At 36.0% G+C, this 23857-nt stretch overlaps 1 protein-coding gene across 3 annotated transcripts in view; it reads right to left on the bottom strand.

Moving 5' to 3' along the window:
• The window catches only part of LOC136009967 (sodium channel protein type 2 subunit alpha-like), a 72059-nt gene that overhangs the window by 26818 nt on the left and 21384 nt on the right, over positions 1-23857 (bottom strand). The window contains exons 2-14 of one of the 3 annotated variants that reach the window (XM_065670508.1): positions 17348-17668; positions 15077-15195; positions 14665-14754; positions 13657-13785; positions 13110-13201; positions 11828-12064; positions 9120-9183; positions 7751-7892; positions 6678-6884; positions 5512-5799; positions 4482-4862; positions 2783-2915; positions 1160-1398 (exon numbers count right to left, since the gene is read on the bottom strand). In XM_065670508.1, coding sequence (XP_065526580.1) covers positions 1160-1398; positions 2783-2915; positions 4482-4862; positions 5512-5799; positions 6678-6884; positions 7751-7892; positions 9120-9183; positions 11828-12064; positions 13110-13201; positions 13657-13785; positions 14665-14754; positions 15077-15195; positions 17348-17617 — 2391 coding nt within the window. In that variant the 5' untranslated portion in view covers positions 17618-17668. Of the gene's footprint in view, positions 1-1159; positions 1399-2782; positions 2916-4481; positions 4863-5511; positions 5800-6677; positions 6885-7750; positions 7893-9119; positions 9184-11827; positions 12065-13109; positions 13202-13255; positions 13588-13656; positions 13786-14664; positions 14755-15076; positions 15196-17347; positions 17669-23857 lie in introns of those variants that run through there. The other 2 variants (XM_065670506.1, XM_065670507.1) reach the window with 2 other exon arrangements.

Here is a 23857-nt window from a genome sequence, read left to right as displayed (position 1 = left end):
TTTGCTGCCCATCTAACTAAAGAACTTTTCTCTGCAAGATAATAAAAATCGCTTTTGCCACAATGGAAGTTGCTTTAAAATAAAGGTGTGTGAAAAAATATGAGATGATCATGAATTGGAGAGTGATGCACTATTAAGAGTTTTCTTGAGACCTTAGATACAGAAAGTGCATCTTCTCTCTCTAGCTGCAAAAAAACCCCACAAACCAACCCCAAAACCAAAAGGCCAATAATGCCAAGGATCATACTTAAACTAAAGCTCCTTTCTGCCTCTCAATGTCTCTCACACCACCTGAAGCAGAAAGCAAATGCCTCTTATATAATTTGTTGTGTTTACTGTAGATGTATGACCATCAGTATCTCCAGAACTGCATAAACTGTTATCTTTTACTGGGAAGATGAGAAAACTTAAAAAAAAAAAAAAAAAAAAAAAAAATCAAAACACAAACAAACAAAAAACCCAGGAGCATTTGACAGTTCTTAAAAGAGAGTGCTACACAGTTCAAAAAGCAAAAAATCAACTGCTGAAACTACACATGTAGTACAGTGATATTTTAGCTGCCTGGGAGTAAACACCAATTCTTATCCACACTGAGGACACTTACACTCACAGGGCTCAAAATTACATTAATATTAAATATGACAGGAAAAAAATGGTTGTACTTCCTGGATAAAACACATAGGCATGATCACAGGACAAACAAGATGTCTGCAACAGCCATTGTTCCTCACCTATTCATGTCCCCTGTCTTTTCTCCTCAAACACATCCTGAATTTATTTTAAACAGCAACATGATTACTTTCCATAGATAATGCTCTCTGCTCTCCTAGTTAAGGTGAAAACACTGAACTACGTTGATATTGGCTAAAAATATAAGCCTAAAATTTAAATGTTGACACATTAACTATTCTACGATTCTATGATTAACAACTCTAGACTTAAACCTGAATACAATCCCAACATGTACTAGAATTTCATATATTCTAATAACAGAATTGTTTTATTATTTTGTTACATCACAATCAACAGAATTATTTTTCACAACAAACATAGGTTAAAAACTATACCAGATAACATGATCTATATTATTGCTATTATAAAACAAATAAACCAACCACCTCAAACCCAGCCTAGAGGCTGTGTCCACTAGGGAACTTACCTGATTTCCTATTTTAAGCACAATACAGAAATTGTCAGTCATTGGGTAATGTTCCATGGCCATAAACAGCGTGTTTAAAATTATGCAAACAGTTATAACTAGGTCAACAAGTGGATCCATTACAATAAATTCAACTACATTCTTCACTTTTAACCAGGGCTCCCAACAATTCCAAATTAAGAAAGTGTGGGCAAACTTATACCAGCAAGGTGGACATTTTTGTCTGGATTCTTCAAGTTCTGTAGGAAAAAAAATAATAATAAAAATATAGTGAACAATGATTTGGAGAAAGTGAAGACAGAGGTTTGTTTATCGGCTTTTTCAGGGTTTAATCTTTATCCATGGGCCCATTAAGGATGTTTGGAGAAACTTCCTTGGATTTCAGAAGACTTAGAGAAAAACCTCAAGAACTTTGAGCTAATAATTGATAAGAGTTATCTATTTTTAATATCATACGATGTTGTTACAAAAAGCCCTAAAATATTTATGCTTACATTTAGGGACAGTTTTCTCTGTATGACTTCCAACTTCATAGTCCTTTCAAATGTTCAAATGCTTATTTTCAGGAAAAAATAAGGTTAATTTCACCACAACTAGGTCTTTGAAAGCTATTCAAACTTTATCAAGAATTTCACCAGTAATTCACTGTTCCAAATAATCTTCCTACAGATTTTATTCTCCTTATTACCTGGCTTTTAATTCACTGTCACATTTTTACAATATAGTAGAAAATTTATCACAAGGTATTTCGTCCAATATCTGTATTGCTAAACATGAATAACTAGTACAAAACACATACATGTTATCTATATTAATTAGAACATGTTTCTTATTCTATTATAAATATGTTCTTTAAATAGAACATGTTTAGCCTGCTTAATTTCTTTTTTTCACTACGTACATGCACTTCTGTTCATTTATTCAGCCTGTGTATTTATAACGGCTAATATATTTTTTGTCTTCCATATTTGCATTGTGATATAATACCTTCAAGCTATCCTGAGACTATGTCAATAACGTTCACACTTAGAATTATTAGAATGGTTTGGGTTGGAAGGGACCTTAAAGCTCACCCAGTTCCAACTCCCCTGCCATGGGCAGGTACACCTTCCACAAAACCAGGTTGCTCAAAGCCCCTTCCAGCTTGGCCTCTGCTTCCAGGGACAGGGCAGCCAGTTCCCTGGGCAATCTGTTCCAGTGCCTTACCACCGTCACAGTGAAGAATTTTTTCCTAACATCTAATCCACATCTCTGTCAGCTTAAAGTCATTCCCCCTTGTCCTGTTACTACATGCACTTGTAAAATGTCCCTCTGAGATTTCTTGTATTCCCCTTTCAGGTACTGGAAGACTGCTATAAGGTCTTCCCTCAGTCTTCTGTTTCTGCTGAAGGGTTTTTTTTTGTTTGTTTTTATCACCATTTAATGAATTTATATCCTGCAGAATATCAAATTCTCTACAAAAAGTAGTATCTTTCCTAAAAAGCAAACAAAAAGGTCAAGGTGTTTCAGCCTGCAAGCTAACACCTAAGACAAGGGAATAAGAACTACTGCTTCTAGGTTTCCTGATTGCCTTCATTTGTACAGTTACTGTTCTAAGGTAGCAAATCTGCAGTTATGACACACCTTCCATTGTATTTGTGATAATGCCAGCTATACTCATGGCTCTTTCCCTTAAATCGGGGTCCTCCAGCAACTCCACTGGTATCTGATATGAACTTGTAGACCTCTTTTTTATTTCTATTTCTGTAGTAGTGCTCTATAAAAAAAAAAAAAAGGGTGGGGGGATTAAAATCAGTATTAGAAATACTGCAAAACACTTGTCAAAGACTTTTGTTTCAATGAATTCATAGTATATAAAGCCTTTAAGTGCTGCTGTATCAGATTTTTCTTCTATTATACATATAAATCTAGTATTTTTTCTAAATTGCTGTTTTCATGTTATATTTCTGAATACTGTTAATACTTATAAAATACCATAAAAAGATTTTTATATTTAATTCCCAGATTATAATCACATTATAGTTAACTAGCATTAGTTCCCCATTAGACACAAAGAAATACTGAAGGAGACCAGAGTCGAGGAAACAAACCCAGACTGATGCAGCACTGGAATTAGAAAAATTCCCAGTTCTCAGTTCCATGCTTTTTCTACCAATATTTCACTGCTGAACTTGCTCAATTCACAAGATATTTATAATAAGTGATTTAGATTAGGAAGTTTTCTGCAGTAACAGTTACTCTCTAGAGTTCATTTAAAAAAAAAAAAAAACCAAAAAACAGTCTTAACGTCCATAAGTATTCAAAACTAATTTAAAAGTTACTATTAACATTTAATTATTATCATCTCTGATTTATGTTATGAATTTCTACTGAAGAAATGAAAGAAACCTGGCTTGACCCAAAAAATGAATACTTTTTTCAGGTATTTTATTTAAAAAATTTGAAAGCTGTGTTGTATCATTGAACACACCTCAGTTATAAAGAAGTTTTGAATTTATGAGCATAGGTAGGGTTTTTTTTTCAGTAAATTAAATAAATGCATGAAAATGAAAGCATAATGAACTGCAAGAGGATTATAATAAGTGCAAGGAATCTGGCTGATGTACTTTCAGATGCTGTGATCCAGGTAAAAATTTTTGTTTCAATAAAAGTTTCTAGGAAAAGGTATGCAACATATCCTTCTGCTCCATTCCTAAAGCAGACTGGGGGAAAGGGAAAAACTGACAGGAGAAATCAATTAATTTTTTTTAAAGCTACACCTTGATCCAAGGGAGTGGGAAACTCAGCTCATCTCTCAGACCCAGGAGAAAAAAGGGTTTCAGAGCTTCCAATATGTCAACATCATCTTTAAGACTATGCTCAATTTGCACAATACCAAATATACGGACAGAGGGGAAAAGTAGAGCTAGCAGATTATCAATAGACAGTTAGGAAATATATTTTTAAAAGAAGCTAAAACCATAAGGAAAGAAAAACTATGAAGACGACAAAACAATTTGCAGAATGTTTAGAAAGCTGAGCACCCCATTTTGGGTTCTAAACCAGATTTAGCAATTGAGCATTACCAATTTGATTCACTAAGCAGGTGTAAGCATATCCTTGCTCTGTGGGTATATAAAAATGTGCTATTTTGCCCTCTTTCGTTTTCATGCTTCAGCCTCTCACTTTTGACTGAATCACCCTAAACCCATTCCATTACAGTAAGATATGCAAAAGCATTCACAACTTCTCATTAATTTTCAAAGCATTTAAATCCACTAAAACATTGTCTGGTGCAATGAAGAAAGGCCATAAAACATGGAACAATTTTAAACTTTCTTACATTGTCATCGGTTGTCGGTTTATCTATTATCACCTCTGGCAGAAGCTGCCCAGTAGGAAATAACAGACTTGGTGGTCCATCCACTAAGGAAACCACCCCATTGCAATCCACAGTGCTGTGCATCTTCCCATTCACTGGAAACACTGCCAGCCTTTTTGAGGATCTACTGGCCTGACTAATGTCACTATTGCGCCGTTCACCATGTCTGCGTGGCAAAAAGAGAGAATCTCTTCTGCTCCCAGCATCCTCAAATGTGCTGTGCTCATCATCAGCAAAGTCATTTTCAGATCCTATATCTCTTCTGTATTCTCTAAAACTGAAGAGACTTGTTCTGCTACTACGTCTGGGAGAAAATAGGGAACCACGAACACTCAGTAAAGACTGCAAAGGAAACATAAACAAAATGTATATATACATTTACTGCATACCTATGTATAAAATAAAATAAAAAAAAAAAGATAAAATATGTTCCCCAATTATCTGACAGCGTTATTTTTAATACAGAGCCCTAGGTACATTTGAAATGTGCATTAGAGATGCAAGCCATACTCTAAATTTACCCATTCACATACCTAAACAATTACTGGAGAGAAAAGAATGAACATGCATAAGGTCATAGTAGTTTCCACCTGTGCATTAAAAAGAAATATCAGGACTTCTAGAACTTCTAAAGATCCACAGAGATAATGCATTATGTTAGAAAGTATCAATACCCTTGGTTTTCTACACTGATATATTACATTTAAAATTTCCTTTTATGAATTAATAAGGGATTCCTATTTCAAGTTAACTAGGGAAAATGCAATGCTGCTGTGCATCGTAAGACCCACCAGATCCTAAACCAAAAAACTGAGAGAAATCAAAAAACTTGTTTAGGTACTATCTAGAAAATAATAACATTAAGTCAAGATTTAGAACAATGCAACATTACTTTTTCTTGGTTCTATTACTTTGCAAAGGTGCAGTGAAGTTTGTGGATATTACGGTTACCTCACAAACCCCAAAATAATAACTGCACTATTCACAGTACCTGGTGGGGTGATGTGAATGGCTTCCCATAAGCAAGTCTGTTCCCATCCAAAGAAAAACGGAAACCTTTCTTTCTGATACTGCAATCTGATTCAGATTTTGGAACCTTTTCATCCTTCATGTCATCCTCTTCCCCAGAGAACTCCTTCTGCCTTCTTTTCTTCCTTCTATTTCTCCTCTCTTTGGCACTTTTTGAGCTAATCTTGGATGCTTCTGAAGAACTATCTGAGGGCCCACCAATCCCACTTTCACCGCTGTATTCAGTCATCTCTGCTGCAGCTGCTATTGCCTGACACAGAAATTATTTAACATGATGATTTACAAATCACACCATTTTTTAAAGAAAGCTGTAGTCGTTGTTCCTAAGCTTTATACCAAATTACTTCTAGGTGTGTGACAAAGGACTATGTGGATTTGTGAAAACCTTCTAATGAAATTCTGCAATATGAGTTAAAATAAAAGGGCAGTTATGAAAGCTGCCATTCAAATTAAGTTCTGTTTTACATCCACGTCATGAAGTGCATGAATGCACTGTATATACCCACAAAGTTAATGAGAGAAATAATTGAAAATTACTAAATTTATCAATTAGATTGAATTCCATTGCAAACAAAAGAGCAAAATAAAGTCATACTTCAATCTGTATCAATTTAGTAAACTAATTTTACTGTTACTCTAAGTAACAACTTCCTTAAGATGCTCTTCGGAAAAAAATTACGGGTACCACTTCCAGTCTTTAATTCACTGGTGGTAGTACAGATAGCAAAAATTATTCAGAAATTTAAGGATAAAAATCCTTTAAATTCTAATCCAGGCTTGACAAGTATTCCAAAAGTATTGCAATTACTTCTAAGCTGAGAATTTGGAAAAACATCATGACAGGCTACTAGATACTACCTCTACAGAATAAATATTTATTAAAAAAAAACTATTAAACTGATTTGTGGAGTACTTTTTGTTCTCAGGTCAGAAATTCATTAACATTTTAGACATTATACACTTAAAAAGCAATATAAAGATAGAGAGAAAGCAGACTAAAGCACTTGTGAGATATGTAAAAGAATGGCTGTTTTTTTTTTTTTGTACATTAATTGAATTATTGGTTTGGGTTTGAACAAACAACATGCAATGGCATATACTAAAATTCAAACTCTTGTTAGAAAATACCTGAGCTGCTTCTTGCTGCTGCTTCAGCTGTTCAAGCATCTGCTGCAAGTCTGCCTCCCTCTGTTCTGCTTCAACCAGAGTTGCTTGATTTTGTTCTTCATAGGCCATGGCAACCACAGCCAAAATTAAGTTAATCAGATAGAAAGAACCCAGAAAAATGACCAGAACAAAAAATATCATGTATGTTTTGCCAACAGCTCGTAGTGTCTATAGGGGAAGAAGAGAAATGATCCATCTGGTAAAGAAATGCATCAGTTCTGCAATTTAAAAGCATTTACTGAATTTGAAAAATGCAAAACTATTATTGAGCTGTTCTGTAATAAGCTGTAACAAGCTGTAACAATCTTCTGTAACAAGCTTTCCGAATTACAAAGTAATAAAAAAAAGGGAGCATTCATGTATGTTAAAAACATACATAAAGCTCTTTGAATGCCTAATAATCTTGAAAAGAATGTGGAATCAGAGTCTTTAATATGAATGACATATCACAGGTTAGATGCTTAGTACGCTTACCGTGTGTGAGAATGCTTTCCCCATGAAATAACCAAAAGAATTACAGGTGGCACAATTGATTAAATAATTAGAAGACAATATTTATTACCAGATTTTCACACACTATGTATGAAAATCTACGGTAAGAAAAGTCATCATGATCATCATCATGGCTTGACTTTGCAAACAAAGTAATTTATAGAAGACACATATTCTTAGTTATGAAAAATGCGATTCCCAGTACAAAAATTTAGATCCAGATTTTGCTGTCATGGAATTATTTTTACAATTTAAACTCAGTATTAAAGTTTTGAATATAAGATCCTATCATGAGGCACAAAATGAAAAATACATCACAAAAATAAAGGATCAAAAAACTTCATGGGCCTCTTCAGAAATCATGTAAGATTCTGTAGTAAGTGCCCATGTCTGCTTAATTCTGCAACTGAATTTGACTCCGTTCACAAATTGATTTTCAATTGCAAACAACAACAATGGTATGAAATATAAATATGAATGGCCTTTCCATGCTTAATTTGGGGCCAGTAAGACATTAACCACAATTTTTACTATACACTCACCAGCTGATAAAGATTTTCCCAGTAGTCCTGTGTCATAAGTCGAAACAGTGACAAGAATGCCCAACTGAATGTATCAAAACTTGTGTATCCATAGTTGGGGTTTCTACCAGCTTTCACACAGATAAACTTTTCTGGACATTTACTAAGAGATTAAAAAAAAAAAGTAAAACAATGCATATAAAAAAGAAAACAACATGTAACACTACATTTCTTTTTAAATTATTGTACCTTAGGCATCTATTTGCGGCTTACAATATTTTAAAATTTAGTGTGAAAACGAAAAGAGTGTTTTTAAAAAAGCCAGAAAAGAGGAAATAAGCAAATGGAAATCTTTATTCCTACCTTCTTTCACCATTAAATACAAAATAAAACTTATCCCCAAGAGTTTGGTATGACCTCTGCAGATACCTCTTCCATGGGAACAATGTATTTACTTAACAAAGAGACTCCATATGGTGAATAATTCCATGCAAAAAAACAGAAAGTCAGTATACATATTTTTATGCTGAATTCAATCTCCCAGCAGGGTTGGTCTACCAGATTTCTTGGTTTCTTCAAGTCTGTGAATTGCTCAAGTCAAATTAACAAATTCTACCAAATCAACAGCAAATATCACCATAGCAATACTTTTATCTCCTAAAATTGTACGTATCAGTTTATGTATTAGGTGATCCAATCTTGGTATCAACTGTAAGCACACTGTTTCAGTTATGATTCTAGTCCTAAACGGTAGAAGAGGTTCTTGCCTCCAAAACCACTATAGCAAGATACTATAAATATTTCTTTTCGTGTATGTGCATGTATACTTGATGCATATTTACATACACACATAAAGTTACCTGATAGTTACTTATACATATACATGAAATGTTTACTAAAAAAGACTTAAGTATATCTGTTTTGAAGACATAACAAACCAAAACAAAGGGATGGACTGGTATATCATTAGAATATAGAATTATGTGATTTATTTACAAAGAATTGTCACAGAGAGTGGGACAGTCCATGCATGTGGTCCAGAGACAGAAGAATACTGAGGATGTTCTCTCAAAAGCTGGTCAGTGCCAGTGTCCCATGCTCATTTTAGAGATGAGAAATGGCATGAAACCTATAGGAATGTTCTTAAGTCACAGACCATGCAATCTACCCCCTGAAATGGAATTTTCTATTTACATAAGAGGTTTTTAATGGAATTTACAGCAAAGTATTGTCTGATTTGACATTTTTATTCATTCAAGTTTTTACTTAACTACAAACCATGACCACACATTATTGTGAAGTCAGATAGCTAAATTAGCTTCTCAAGTTTAGAGTGATATATTTTGCACTTTGGTTAGTCAGGTAGTATGTAATTTTCAGTGTACCTTACCCTGCATCTGAGCTATTGCCACAAAGAAGATAATCCTTTTGTCCTTCTAAGCGATAGAAATTGCCTAAAGAAAAAACAGGAAGCAACAGGATTATAATCACTAGGAGGTTTTGGCAGGGTTTTTTTATGAGGATGAACCTATGTCCAAGTTACCATGGTTTGAATGCTCATAATCTCCCATTTGTGTTTTCCCAATAATGATTGAAAATATGAAGGTAGCATTTAACAGGAAGATGGATGTTCCAATGACAATGTTGTAACAGCTGCTGTACTGTAAAAAAATTTACAAAGTTTTTCTTTTAATTATAAGGTTGTAGGCTTCAGAAATAAAAGAATGACAAACTATGTTGTCCTTTAAAACAAAAAGAATACAGATAGAAAGATGGTAACTAATTAGGGAAGAAGTAGATTGAGGGCAGATCCCATTCAGAGGGATCTATGTAGGCTGGAGAAAAGGGCTGACAGGAGACAGAAAATTCAGCAAAGACAAATGCAGAGTTGTGTCCCTGGGAAGGAGGAGATCCTTGGAGTAATATAGGCTGGGGGCTTTACCGGCTGGGGAGCAGCTCTGCAGAAAAGACACTGGGGGGTCTTGTTAGACAGAGAACAAGGTGAAGGTAAGACAGCAGGCTGGCAAAGAGGCTGACAAAAGGCTTGGGGTTTAAAAGGGTAAAAAACTATGTAGTCAGAAACTATGATGAAGAATATATGAAGATAGGAGGACTGCAAACTGAACACTTACATCAAGTCTAGTAATGCCAAAATCCTACCATTCAATAAAAGTACTTACACAATGTTAGAAAAATTATAATCCTACTATTTCCACAGATTCTTTAGAGCTGGCCAAGACTCTGAGTGTTCAGCTACTGATCTAAATGCCAGGTGCCAATACTCTGATATGTGGATTGTTCATATATTTTCAAAAAGTAAATCTGGCTTTGTTCTTTACTAAATGAAAATGCACATATGTTAAGAAAAGTCACTAGATGGCATCACAGTCACTCACAGCTGACCAGCATATGATATGATAAAAAAATAATACTAGGAGGACAAACAACCGAGCTCATTGAAATTATAATGCAACTAACATACAAAAATGACTAAGCACAGGTTATTGTAAGAATGAAGGAATACAAACATAACTAGATGGAACTTCCTCGCCTGCATCAGCATTCTGTAGAGACTCCCAGCAAAGTCAATGGTTGTAGTATAGGAAGCAAACGATATTCTTGAAGATTTTAGTTCTGTGGTTTAGTTTTAGATTGATACTTAGTGGGAAATGGAAATAGAAAATCTCTATATTGTATCTGAAGAGAAAATTGACAAGTGTTCTACAGCATATAAGCTATCAGCCAAAATTATCCACAAAGCACTATCATCACTCCATTTTTGCAACACTTCTTAGGCAAATAAACCTGCTAAAATAATAGACTGCACAAAAAAATGTAAATGCAGTCACAGAATTTTGAGAGCATTAACAATTCAGAAGTATAGAAAGAAAATCTGAAAATACAGAAAAAAGAATTTTAATGTCCATTTTTAAGGAAGGAAGGAAACATGACTCATCAAAACTCAGCCTGTAACAACTGTATTTGCTTTTACTTTTGGATCAGCGAGGAGGGAAACTAGCATCCACTATTCTACCAATTTCTTTTTCTTTAAATGCACTATTGCAAATAATTACTGAGCAATACCCTGTAAATCCACTTCCAGCACACACTCACACATGAAAATGAATCAAATTTTTGGCAATTAGAAGATGATGTACTACGTCTCATGGTTACTGGTGCTACCACTTAATATGACACAAACACAAAAAATAAACAGCTGTTTCTGAACCTGCCTGAATGTTATCACTTCAGTCTACAGAGATTAAGACTACTGAAAAACATCTCAATTAAGATGTCTTTGTCAGTCCCCTTAGTAACAATAGGTACTACAAGATGAATACCATCTTCTTTCCTATCAGAATCACTACTTGCCTAGTGAGTTCTTTATTTAACAGAGACCAATTGATTTCTTACCTCGACCTAACAATAAAAGTACATCTTAACTAGGAAATCTCTGATATTTATCTAGTGCTTTTCTGCCTTATTTATAGCCTAAAGATACAAGGAGAGGCTAAAAGAATTAGGTTTGTTCAGCCTTGAGATCAGGGTCGGAGGATGTGGGGGGTGTGGGTGGATCTTCACACTGCCTACAAGTATAACATGAAAGGCTCAAGATGGAGCCTGACTCTTCCCAGAGGCGCACACTGGAAGTGTAAGAGGCAATTATGAAAAGTTTAAAGTTCAGATTTGACATTTAAAAAAGACACTGTGAGACAGGTCAAACACTGGGCAGGCTGCCCAGAGACACTGTGGTATCTCAGTTCTCAGAGATATTAAAAAATTGACTGGACATGGCACTGAGTAGTCTGCTCTAACTGGACCTGCAGGCAAGCAGCAACTGGTCTGGTTGACTGTGGAGATCTTGTCCAACCTGCGTGAATCTGTGATTCTAAAACCAACCTAACCCTATAAATATGTTTCTAAGTGAGAACAATCATGTCAGCATAGGTTTGGGATCCAAATACATGCAAATCCCTACTCTTTGTCATTGTATTTAATTGCTTTTTACCTTTAACCTACAGTATGAAACAGTAATCTTGTGTGTGAATGTGTTTAAACACAAAAATTTTTGTAAGTAAGTTGCAAGTTGTTTCTTACTTTCATTCTTAATGTATGCTGTCCAATCAAACTCCGTGCCATTAAAGTATGAAGCTAGGTAATTTTCAAAAGATGTTGAATTGTCTGATGGCCAGAACAAGCATTTATTCTTCAAATTGCCCATGAACAACTGCAGCCCTATTAGTGCAAATACACTCAGGCAAAACACAGTCAAAATCATTACATCTGAGAGCTTCTTCACAGACTGAATTAAGGCTCCAACAATAGTCTTCAAGCCTGCAGAGAGAAGCAGATTTTTGTTATAATATTTACCTACACTAAAATGTGATGTGAACTACTCTAACATACAAACATCATGCACAGCTTCATAAGAAGTCTTAAAATATTTTCCAAAGGAAAAAAAAAAAAAGTACCAATGAGTCTCATGGATCCTGACAAATTAATTTGAAAATATAAACGTGAATTAAGGTGACACATTCCAAAACACTTGCTCTTCAAATGAAGATGTAACTTTTTATTCATGCTTTCTATACATGTAAACTACATGTAAAGAAAATTGCTCATTTTATTTTCTTCTTGATGCCTCTTGCTCCAAACCTTTGCCAGTGCTCTATTCCAATACAGTGGTTCTACAACAGCAAACAAAAACAGAACACAATTGCACTGTGGTAGAAATCCTTATGACTGCATTCTTTTGCATCCTCTTCAACTGAAGCTGGGGTTTGGTGAAGACAGGCATCTTAAGGTAATAAATACACCATGCAGTTTCCATGCTACTCTTTATTATCTTGGTCTTTTGTCAGGAATTCAACTTCTACAACAGACTGTCTTTGATAAATAGTAACACTAAAATTAGTAAGAGAAAAACAAAAAGAATTCAAAATGAATCATCAAAATGATCCTTAATGTGGGAGAGAAAATGTGATATCATGAAATGGAAGTATGCACAGGCTATGTGATTCAGTTTCTCATGCAAGACTATATTAAACCCTGAGGCTGAGCATTTTAGAGAATTGGAAAAGGGAATCAAATTGCACTTAAGACTAAAATCTAGATGCTTCTGTTAAACATAGGAGTTCAGCTCCTCTCGAATTTCAGTCAGCCTCAGTGTTTAACCTCGCTCTCACCTGGGATGACAGATATTGTTTTCAAAGCTCGGAGAACTCTGAATGTTCTCAACGCTGAGACATTGCCCAGGTCCACAAACTCTGTCACATATCTGTAGTGAGGGATTCCACACACAAACACAATGACAGCACACACAAAATTAATAAACAGAGGTGGTGTAGAGTGCCTACTATTTTACACATTTACTTCTTACCTGGGATTACAGAAATAGTTTTCAAAGCTCTCAATACTCTGAAAGTTCGAAGAGCTGAAACATTGCCTAGGTTTACAAATTCTGTTATATACCTGTAGGATTAAATCACAGTTATTCAGAATTGAGGTAAAGCACACACTACTTACCCGGACCTGTAATCCAGACTGGAATTTTTGGAAGGGGAACTTTAAATGAAAGGCTTGCAATTCATATATTCCTGTTTCAACTAACTTTTCCCTAAGAAACACACACTTGAGTGAATCTCCATTGAATGTAAATTAAAAATTAAAATTATTTCCCTGCTTATACTGTTTAAATACTCTTTAAAATTAATTGTTCAGTGGTAACATCTCTTTTGTACTGTGGGACCATCCACTAATACAGCTGTGTGCTACATTAGTGGTAAATATTAAAATGGAAAAAGTTGAAACACAATTCAACTACAATTCATTTTACATGAGATAAAATAACCCAAACATATTATTAGAGGTTAAAAAAAAAAAAAAAAGGTGTATCTGATTTTACTTTAAAAAAACTATATACTTACGCAAACGAAATGACAACAAAATCAAGCCAGTTCCAGGGGTCACGAAGGCAAGTAAAATCATTTATACAGAAGCCTCTTGCAAGGATTTTTACCAGAAACTCAAAAGTATAAATTCCAGTGAAAGTGTATCTATGAGAAAACATCCAAGCAAAAGTGTAAGATTGTCCTTCAGTGATACAACACCACAGGCATAATGGAAAACCACTAGGACCCAGTGACTGTTACACATACGGTAACAGCAATTACAAACTCACATCAACTATGGCTGTTTTCCCACCACTGCTCTGCAAGATAATTGGATCGATTACTTATTTTATCTGATACATTTTTCCAGTTCCTGGCATATAAGATTTTGAAATTTCAGCACAAATAATAATAATAATCACGACTATCACAAAAATATTTTTGCCCAAATAAAAATTTCAGCATGGTTGCCATTTCACAAAAAAAAAAAAAAAAAAATCCATAGGTTAAAAAACCCTGGGGTTTTCTAGCACTTGATGGCTGGCCCTGTAGACTTGAGAATGTCAAATAATAATCCTTAGCAGAGGTATTTTCTTTAATAAGGGGGTGTGTGTCCCCTTTTTAGATTTTGTTATACAAAATGAAGATGCCTCAAAAGGCCTTAGAAAGCATCTTCCACAATGAAAAGAAGTAGTTTCAGGCAGAATGGCTTTTTTATTCTTTTTTTTTTTACACATATATATATATAAATTCTGAAGAAACAGCTCAAGAAAAGGAATGCATAAAAGCATTAGTTGTACAAACACTCTGAACAAGAGTATTAATCAGAATATTGTTCAGAGGAAAAGCTTAGTATCACAGATTGTTTTCTTCCTTGACCTTGAAGGTCTATGCTGCCTTGAGTGGCAGCTAGGATCAAACTCAGGCTAGAAAAAGGAAAATATTGGTATAACACACAAGGGTAAGTAAAACTATATGGTCTAGCTCTTAACTTTTTGTTTTTAAACCACTTAAAAAATTACAAGCTGATTTAAGTATACTTACTCTACATTCTTTGCCCACTCCGGAAAGTTACTCCATGTCATAAAAACACAGTTTGTCAAAATAGTGAGCATAATGAGCATGCTGAACAATGTTATCTATAGTTAAGGAACATACTCTTGTCACCAATAATGCAAATAATGGTGCAAATAATGATGCAAATAATGTCATCAACAATGCAAAGATGTTTCACAATAATGATGGCTATATCACTAACTCTGTAATCCAGGCACACATGCTGTGTATCTCCCTCTGAATTTAACCAGAAAGCTAGAGACAAATCTTAATTCTTTCTTTCAAAATGAATCAGAGCTAAGTGCAAGTACGCATTTAAACACTAAACAAAAACCCCCATTGTTATTAAAGATTAAAAAAGACCAGTAATAATTTTTAACAAACCACTTGAAAAGGATATGAATGAACCAAAATCTTAATAGCTATTCTTCTAACAATATTGAAAGGAGATAAAAGGTACAAGGCAGGCGTGGCACTGAACCTGAAGATTGTCTTCCCTTTGTTCAATACTATAAAAGTCTTATAAAAAAAACAACCAACAAACAAACAAAAACAAACAGAAAAAAGAGAGGAGACAGGAAATAGGAAAGTAAGGACACCTGTTAGCAACTTTGTTATAGAGGCTGCACTGACATGTCAGTAGAATTTTACAAGCAAATATCAGTCTAAATTTTCACATAAGAGATGAAAAATCAAAACCAGGCAACCTCTGTCTGTGCTTTTAAACAAAAGCTGCATTTCAGTTTTTTCCAGGATTATGCAATTACACTAAAAATTTGTCATTTTTAACATTTAAAATTAATCCAGCTATAATACCTGCACTTCAGATCAAAGTTGGCAAAGCAAAACAAAGCACCTAACCAACCATTTTTGGACACTTACAAGCAACTATTTCAGTCCTTTGAAACTGCTTCTGAGGTGAGACATCCTTGGGTTTCAAAAGCTTTACTGCCTTTACTGCATGTACAATTATCACTTGCACCATTTACGCAACCATTTTTTTTTAGTTTGACTATAAGACAAAATGAAAATGTCATCTAATTAAATCTTAATTCAATCTATTTCCTATGATTATTCTCCCAGAAAGCTAATATCCGGAAATACAAAGGTAGTAACATTGAATCTTTCTGTTTTCTAATGATATTCTATTGTAAAAGAAATAGGTAATTTGACAGTAGCATTCATGAAGTTGCAACTACAAAACCTAAACTAACTAAACTTACCTAAACTAACTAAAAAAAACTACACCTGATTATTAGTCTTCAGCATGCAAAAACCCCACTGCTTTAACTTCACTGCTTCTTACAGAGAGATAATATAGCTCTTTGGTCACTTGTATGCAAGTTGCTCATCTGTTGATTATCTAGCGCTTGATTTCAAGAACCTGTCCTGTTTTTAATTCAGCATTTTATTGATTTACACAATAAAATAACCACTCACTGTTATATTCCACTTCTGCCTACATAAAAACATATTTTCTTCATCTGTACTTGCCAAAGTCACCACCCTTGCTCTTTTCTCCTTTTGTTTTCATTTTACCTACAAAAGAAACTGAGTCGCATTGCAGTACATATATATAAGTTTAGATTTTGTCTTCAGGTCTTTATTGGGCATGTAACATAGACCAAATATTAAAACACAAAGTACACAGTTTTAATCCTTACACTCATTCCCATGTGAGAAATGAGTGTTCGGCTACTCGCATTAATGCTATTTTTATGCTGTTTTGCTGAACCGATACTGAGCCACAAATCCTGTTTTACATTAAAAAAACCCCACACCATTTATACGAAATTTCTGGGGAAACTTCTCATCCATGCAGATATAAAGTCATTCTAAGAAGAATGATGTAGCGACTTTGAAGAACCTCCTTGCTCTGTAACATATTATTATTGAGGTCATATGACCTCAAATTATCCTACTAGTGTACTGTCTTCATGTTGCTCATGGAGCAGTCCCGGGAGCAATTACTTGCTGGGGAACTGGTATTAAAAATCATCAGGAAAAACATAACTGGCCAGAAAAATCAAATCTTCCCCATGAGACTCAGAACAGTTGCAGTGGCCCTGAAGCAAATTCTAGGAAAACATATCTGTGACACAAACTCTTACCAATCCACTTAAATCACATCATATGAAGCTGGCATATATATGATGACAATATTTATTCTTTTTACTTATGTCCCTCGGCAGCCAAACAGTGTTTAACAGTTAACTTTTTATAAAACAAATATTTCTATGAGATTTCAAGGAAAGTTTGACAACTGACCATTTTGGCAGATGACTGAACGAGCACTTTTTCCAAAGATTACCTTACTGAAATAGATCTCAGGTACAGTCTATGTTTCCTAGAAAGCCCAGGAACAGAGTAGGCAGACAGAGAGGAAGTTTTCAAATGTATCTGCACTCAATCAGCTTTGAAGAGATTTAGGACATCTAAATCAAATCCACTAACTCAAACTATCATCATAGGGAAACCTTAGACATTAAAAGAAAAGCTTATTAAGAGGAAGAGTTACAGTTATATTTAGTGTATTCAAAGTAATGAAGATGATATCACACACTGCATAATACTTTCAACCAGGGCTTCTGACTACCTCCACACCAGAGCATTTATCACTTTACAGTTCAACAGGACTGTTCTAATTACACCCTTAATATAAAATACTTACTTTTTTATTGATATAATATGGATCCAGGTCCTCCAGGGGCACAGATACCATTCCTGGAGGAATATCACCATAAATAAATGGCAGTGTCTTTCCTGCCTCTAAGTCAGGACTTGGTTTTGGGTGATCTTCCTCATGACCACCATCATCTTTATGCTCGTCATTGTCACGAGTCTTTTCATCAGCAATACGTTTTTCAATAGCTGCAAGAGATTCTTTGGTGAAACAGAAGAAGCTGTCAGATCCTGGTGGTACCAGCATTGCCTGTGCCATCTTTTCATTCCGTAAACTTTAAATGCTCTTAGGCTCTTGAACAAGAAGATCCTAGGAGAACATGAGAAAAAAAAAAAGAAAAGAAATAGAGAATAGAGGGCAACAGAAATGAAAATACCCAAATAAAAGCTTCTGGCACAGTCATCATTTGCCTCTTTTCTAATCCTAAAGCCCCGTAGCAGGAAGTATGAGAATTAATTGTCAGATACTTCATAGAAAATCAGGTACCATTAATGACATGGAGAACAGATATGAATTAGGATGCAAAGAAAAAAAAACCAAAAGGGGCGTGGGGAGAAAGTTACAATTTGCACACAGTTTGTCAACTCATTTTAACAAAAACCTCACAACAAGACATAAGCAAAAACAAGTCCTGCTTTACCTAGCCTAAACATTAAGTTAAAACACACCTTACTGTGAAAAAGAAATGTGTCAACACAGTTACGCAGTGCTGTGTTTCAGGGAATGGGGTGGCTGGGGTCACACCACTGCAGTAGCTCTCTGCCACCCCTTCCTCCTCACGTTTTTCCCCTGCTCCAGCATGGGTCTTTTCCCACAGGCTGCAGGGCTTCAAGGTAAGTCTGCTCCAGTGTGAGCAATACGTATGCCACAGTTCCTTCAAGGAATATCCACCTGCTCTCGTGTGGTGTCCTCCACAGGCTGCCAAGCAGATATCCGCTCTGGTATACTCCTCCACGGGCTGCAGGGAAATACTTGCTGCACCATGGCCTGTCCCACAGGCTACTGAGGAATCTTTCCTCCAGTGCCTGGAGCCCCTCCTCTTCCTCCACTGACCTGGGTGTTCACAGGGCTGCTTCTCACACTTTTTTCCTCACGCTGACATGTAGCATTTTGCCCTTTCTGGGTGTGTTTTCCTACAGGTGCCACCATCCTGGCTGAGGGGCTCAGCCATGCTCTAGGGTGGGTCCACTAGAGCTGTGCTGAAATGGCTGTGTCCAGCACCAGGCGGCCCCTGCCTCTCCTCACAGAGGCTGCCCCTGCAGCCCCCATCAAAACAGGAGCCACAGACACCAAGTACAAAAACACTTTTAGGTCAACTTTATATCAGTTGAGGAAGATTTATTTTTTAACAACTTTCTAGCAGAAGCTAAATTCTCATGGACATGCAACCTGATGTTACACAAGCTGTCTCTTCCTCAAAATCAGCCAGTCAAGGGTATGCTCAGACTTACAAAACCCTGCTTTTTCAGCTGAGCTAAACCAGCTTCTGATTTCTTGGCAAATACTCTTTACCATGATAAAAGACATAAAAAAAGGCATCTTTGCACAGCCTAGTAAAGAGGTGAGATAGCGTATTGGGGGATGAGAAGTGGATTATGAGCCAGCAGTGTGCCCTTGAGGCCAGACGCGCCAATAGCATCCTGGGGTGCGTCAGGAAGAGTGTGACCAGCGGGTCAAGGGAGGTGATCCTCCCCCTCTACTCCGCCTTGCTGAGGCCACATCTGGAGAACTGTGTCCAGTTCTGGGCTCCTTGGTACAAGAAAGACAAGGAGCTACTGGAGAGAGTCCAGCAGAAGCCACAAGGATGTTCAGGGGTCTGGAGCATCTCTTATGAGAAGAGACTGCAGGAGCTGGGCCTGTTTAGTCTAGAGAAGAGCAGACTGAGAAGGGATCTCATTAATGCATTTAAATATCTCAAAGGGGGGCTTCAGGAGGATGGTGATAGACTCCTTAAGTGGTACCCATAAACTAAAGCTCAAGAAATTCACCTCAACATGAGGAAGAACTTCTTTCTGTTGAGGGTGGCAGAGCACTGGGACAGGCTGCCAAAGGGGTTGTGCAGTCTCCTTCTCTGCAGACATTCAAAACCAGCCTAGATGCATTCCTGTGCAACCTGCTCTAGGCGACCCTGCCTTGGCGGAGGGGGGGGTGGGAGGGGGGGGTTAGACTAGATCATCTCCAGAGGTCTCTTCCAACCCTCACAATCATGTGATTGTTATATCCTATTAAATGGCTATAAAAAAATCAGATGTTTTTCCTGTCAGACACAAAGCACTTAAGGAAAACACAGAAATGTTTTTTCTCCAGAACAGAAAGCCCAAGAATGCAAAGTCTCCCCTTATTTATTGAAGAAGTAATAACTTCATCTGTGGCATCTTAATGATTCACTATTCTCAAATGGTGACCCTGAAGATCTGCCTAGCCACGCCTGGACTGAGAAGCAGCTGTCTCTTAAAAGGTACTTTTCCTTCAGAAGCTGGATGACATCTCTTGCTCCCAATACACACCAAGGGAACATACACCAGCTGAATGGGTGAGCAATATCTCTTGAAAGGAAGGTCACCAAGATCCTTTTCCGTAAACTTCATTTGCACCTAAGAGCTAAAGTAAGTAATGCAAGTATTATTTGGTACCTTTAGCTTACAACTCTTTTTCAGAAATAAAATTGTGGAGGGCAGATGGGTATTACCTGCTTCTTTATCCTTAAGCTGAAAACTCACAGGGATTTCCTTAGCGCAAGCAGCCATGTCTGTTTAAATTTCTTCTAAGCCAAGGAAAGCTCTTATTAGCAGAGGGGCTTTTTCCTACGCCAAGGTGGTAGCAGTGTAAAGTTAAATTGTAGGTTTTCCCCCAGAAAACTCTCCTACATTGTGTATTAGCCAATACTGTATGTGGTGTAACAGATTCTGAGGACTGCACTTGTATAAAATTTGCCTTTTCTGTATCGAGTGATATAAACTACGGTTAATATGTGCAGCTATATGTAATCAGTCTACACACAGTTATTATCTAAAATGGTTAGATAGGTACATAAACTCTTTTTAGAGCGTGAAGAGAGCAAGATCTACAGCCATTAGAACAACTATCTTAAAACCAAATAAAAAAAGGGGCTGTCCTTTATAAGCTAAATATGATACTGATTTTTCAGCACGTCTACACACCACTGATCAGTCCACCATGCCTACCAAGCACGGGCCTATTTGGCAGTCTAAGAAATACTTAATGCAACTTTGTGTTTTGATGACTATCTTCAGAAACAAAATATGCAACACCAAACATGTCAACAAAAAGAAAGGGGAGACACTCTCAGAGAATAAGACAAATACATGCCATAACATTCAGCTAGCCTTTTGGAGGATGTTCCCATTGCTTCGAGAAAGAATTTACAAAACCTTAAAAATAGTTGTCTAGTTAACTTTATGAGCAGAGACTCAAGAGGGTGATTAATACCGTGTCTCCAGGAACAACTTATCAAAGATGTACTTGAAAAATGTCACTAACTGTTATGTCTGTCTCTGCATTTGGGCTAAATTTACTCTTCAGAAGCCTGTAATATGTCAAACTAAAAGTTCATGACTGTTCACTTTACCAAATACCAGTATGGCCTTATGGCAGTTTTTCTGAGTTGTTACAGATGTTTTCAGAATGAAAACCAGTCTTGCTGCTCGCATGTTCATATTCCACTGGTTTATTCAGGAAGGCTTAAGTGGTATCCTTAGGGCTGAAATGAACTCCAGCATTTCTCCCTAGAGACACCACAGACAATGGCTGCAGCACATTGCTCAGTGTTAACATAAAACAGAAAAAGTTTCTTTTCCAACATATAACATGACTCTCTTCTATTACTGATTTAGCCTAGCAGCCTAATAACAATCTATGCTTGGAAAAAACCCCACACCTATTAAACACATTTTGTGTTACAGTTCATTGACCATATTTTCCTGTTATGCCTTTTTTAAAGTACTGCAAATACATGCACTTTGTAGCATTGTGAAGTAAACTGATGATACTTGCAGTATTACTTCATCAAAATCAGTATATTCAAGTAAGAAAATGAGTGGAAAAAAAGAAAATATTTCCTCTCCTCATGAAAACCCCACAGAGGTCCTTCTGAAAGCTTCCACACCCCCCAAAAAACCCCAACGTTAAAAAAAACACCAATAGTAAAAAACCCTCCAAACCAAAAGAAACACATAAGACACCCCCCCCCCCATTTTCTCAGTTTACTATTAAGAAATAGGCTTCTAATCCAACATAGCTATATTGTGCGTGTATGCCTGAATGGAGACTCTCTCCATCAAGCAGGACACAAAAAGCAACTTTATTTATAAATGAAAGATTACAGGCAAACTGCTGGATACCACAGACTACCCAGTAGCACGGCACTAGAAAGAAAGTCCTGGATCCAGGAACAAGCCAATAACAACACCATACAAATGGAAACATTAACATACTTTTATGGAACATGGAAGAATGAGAATTATTATTTTCAAATTATCTTTTAAAATATAATTTTAATGTGTATACAAAGAAAAGCATCAGGGTCATATTTATGTCATTTTAGAAACAATGTATCTCTCATGACTCCATTTTCTATGCTTGACATGTAAATAGATTGTTGCTCCAAAACGTTCTCCACCAACTTGTATTAAATCTAGTCCTGTATTATTTTACAGGTATAAGTTTGAGGTTTTGAGCTTGAGTTCACTGGGCTAAAAAAACATGAACACATTGTTAGTATTTTCTATAGGAATCAACAAAATGTTAATTCTAGCATTTACAGAAATAATGGCCAAGCTTAGACCAAAACTTCAACACAGCAACAAACCCCCAGTACTGAGGAAATCTGTTTTCCATACAGACGCCACGTATGTATCTTCAAGTTTTTCAGAGTTAGAAATAACATATCTGCTCTTGCTTGCATATATTCCATAGCATGACAATGAATGTTTACAGCATTGTTTTCAATGTTCTCTGTAACATCGTATATTTCATAGTGCTATTTGAACAACTTGAATAAAGTTTTCAGCACCTTAAAGAAGCCAGGTGATTTTACTAAGCCCCAATAACCATGTCTTACATGTACAAATAGTAATTAAAAATATGAAGCTATTACCATGACAGTTGGGTGAAGATGTACAGTAAAATTCAATGAGGCAAAGTATCAAATCTGATGAGTCATAAGCAAGCCTACATATATTTTCTTGGCTATGCTCACTCTTTTGCACATCTGTATATAAAGAATATGGCTTTTTTTGCCAGGGATATTGAATTTTCCTAAATAAATTAAGATTCACATTATTAACTGCTATGTAGTCATTATTCAATGATGCAGCCTTCAGACTGTTAGAGTTCCTACAGAAAATAAGCTGATTTTATCCCTGCTACTTCAATATTACTATTCTGTGATTATCTGCAAAACAAGCAGCAGGCTATGATACAAATCCAGAAACTTCGTAGGTAAATGGGTCAATCTAGAAAGCATGTGCTCCAATCAACAATTAAAAATCTAGTATTCTTCCTTCTACTCTCAAATAATTTCCTGTGCAGATGCTAACAGTACATACACTCTTGGTCTACTTGTAATGATAAGCATCAATAAGAACTAAAACATTTCTGAATTATTAATTGCTCTGAGACTGAATAAATTAGACCTATGGTACATTTCACCCTTGATAATTCTTGGCAGGAGACAGGCAATACAACAGTACTAAGTGGGACAACTCATTTTAAACAAAAGTTTTTGCCACGCCCTTCATTTAGAAGTTGCTTCTTTCTCTATAGATTGTTCATGAAAATAACTACAAAGACCAAAGCAAAATGCCTATGGAAGACTGACAATTTCTGTTTGGTTCTAGGGATTCAACTTCTCATATGCAACTCACCTTACATGACCTATATCTCTTCTAAAGTTATCCCAAACTAGCTATTTTCAATTCAATAACCTCTGATTTCAAGGGATGAATTTACAGTGATACTCAAAAGATAGCTGAAATATATTAATATTGTAGGAAAGAAAAATGTTTAAAAGGTAGAGGATACTACAGCTGATCTTAAAAAAGGAAAATTTCTCTAACATAACCCCATTTTTAGAATATGCAACCACTTAGGCAAACTGATCTGCCTCCTTTATGTATTCATCAAGTGCAGATCCGGGAAATTCACTCTTCACAAACAAAGCAAATCCAATCCCTAATGTATCAAACAGAAAATCTGGAATAGAGCCAATTCAGAGGAAATACATGGAAGTTTTTATTGTTGACAATGCAATGAAAGCCAGTGAAGAACTTGATTTACACTATCAGAAAAGTGACGTGTATTTTTATTCTAGCAAGCGTGATATTTCCGTCATTCACGTCATAGAATGACTCCTATAACATTTTTCCAGACCACAGAAATACTTCACAAAATTTCACGACTTTGCTTCTAGTTAGGTGTGAATAAGTCATGCAGCCAAATCCCTGGATAATAATCCTAATTTAAACCTTTCCCAAACTG

Source organism: Lathamus discolor, chromosome 3 (genome assembly GCF_037157495.1).
Source record: "Lathamus discolor isolate bLatDis1 chromosome 3, bLatDis1.hap1, whole genome shotgun sequence".
NCBI lineage: Eukaryota > Metazoa > Chordata > Aves > Psittaciformes > Psittacidae > Lathamus > Lathamus discolor.
This window is presented reverse-complemented; position numbering and strand designations above follow the sequence as displayed.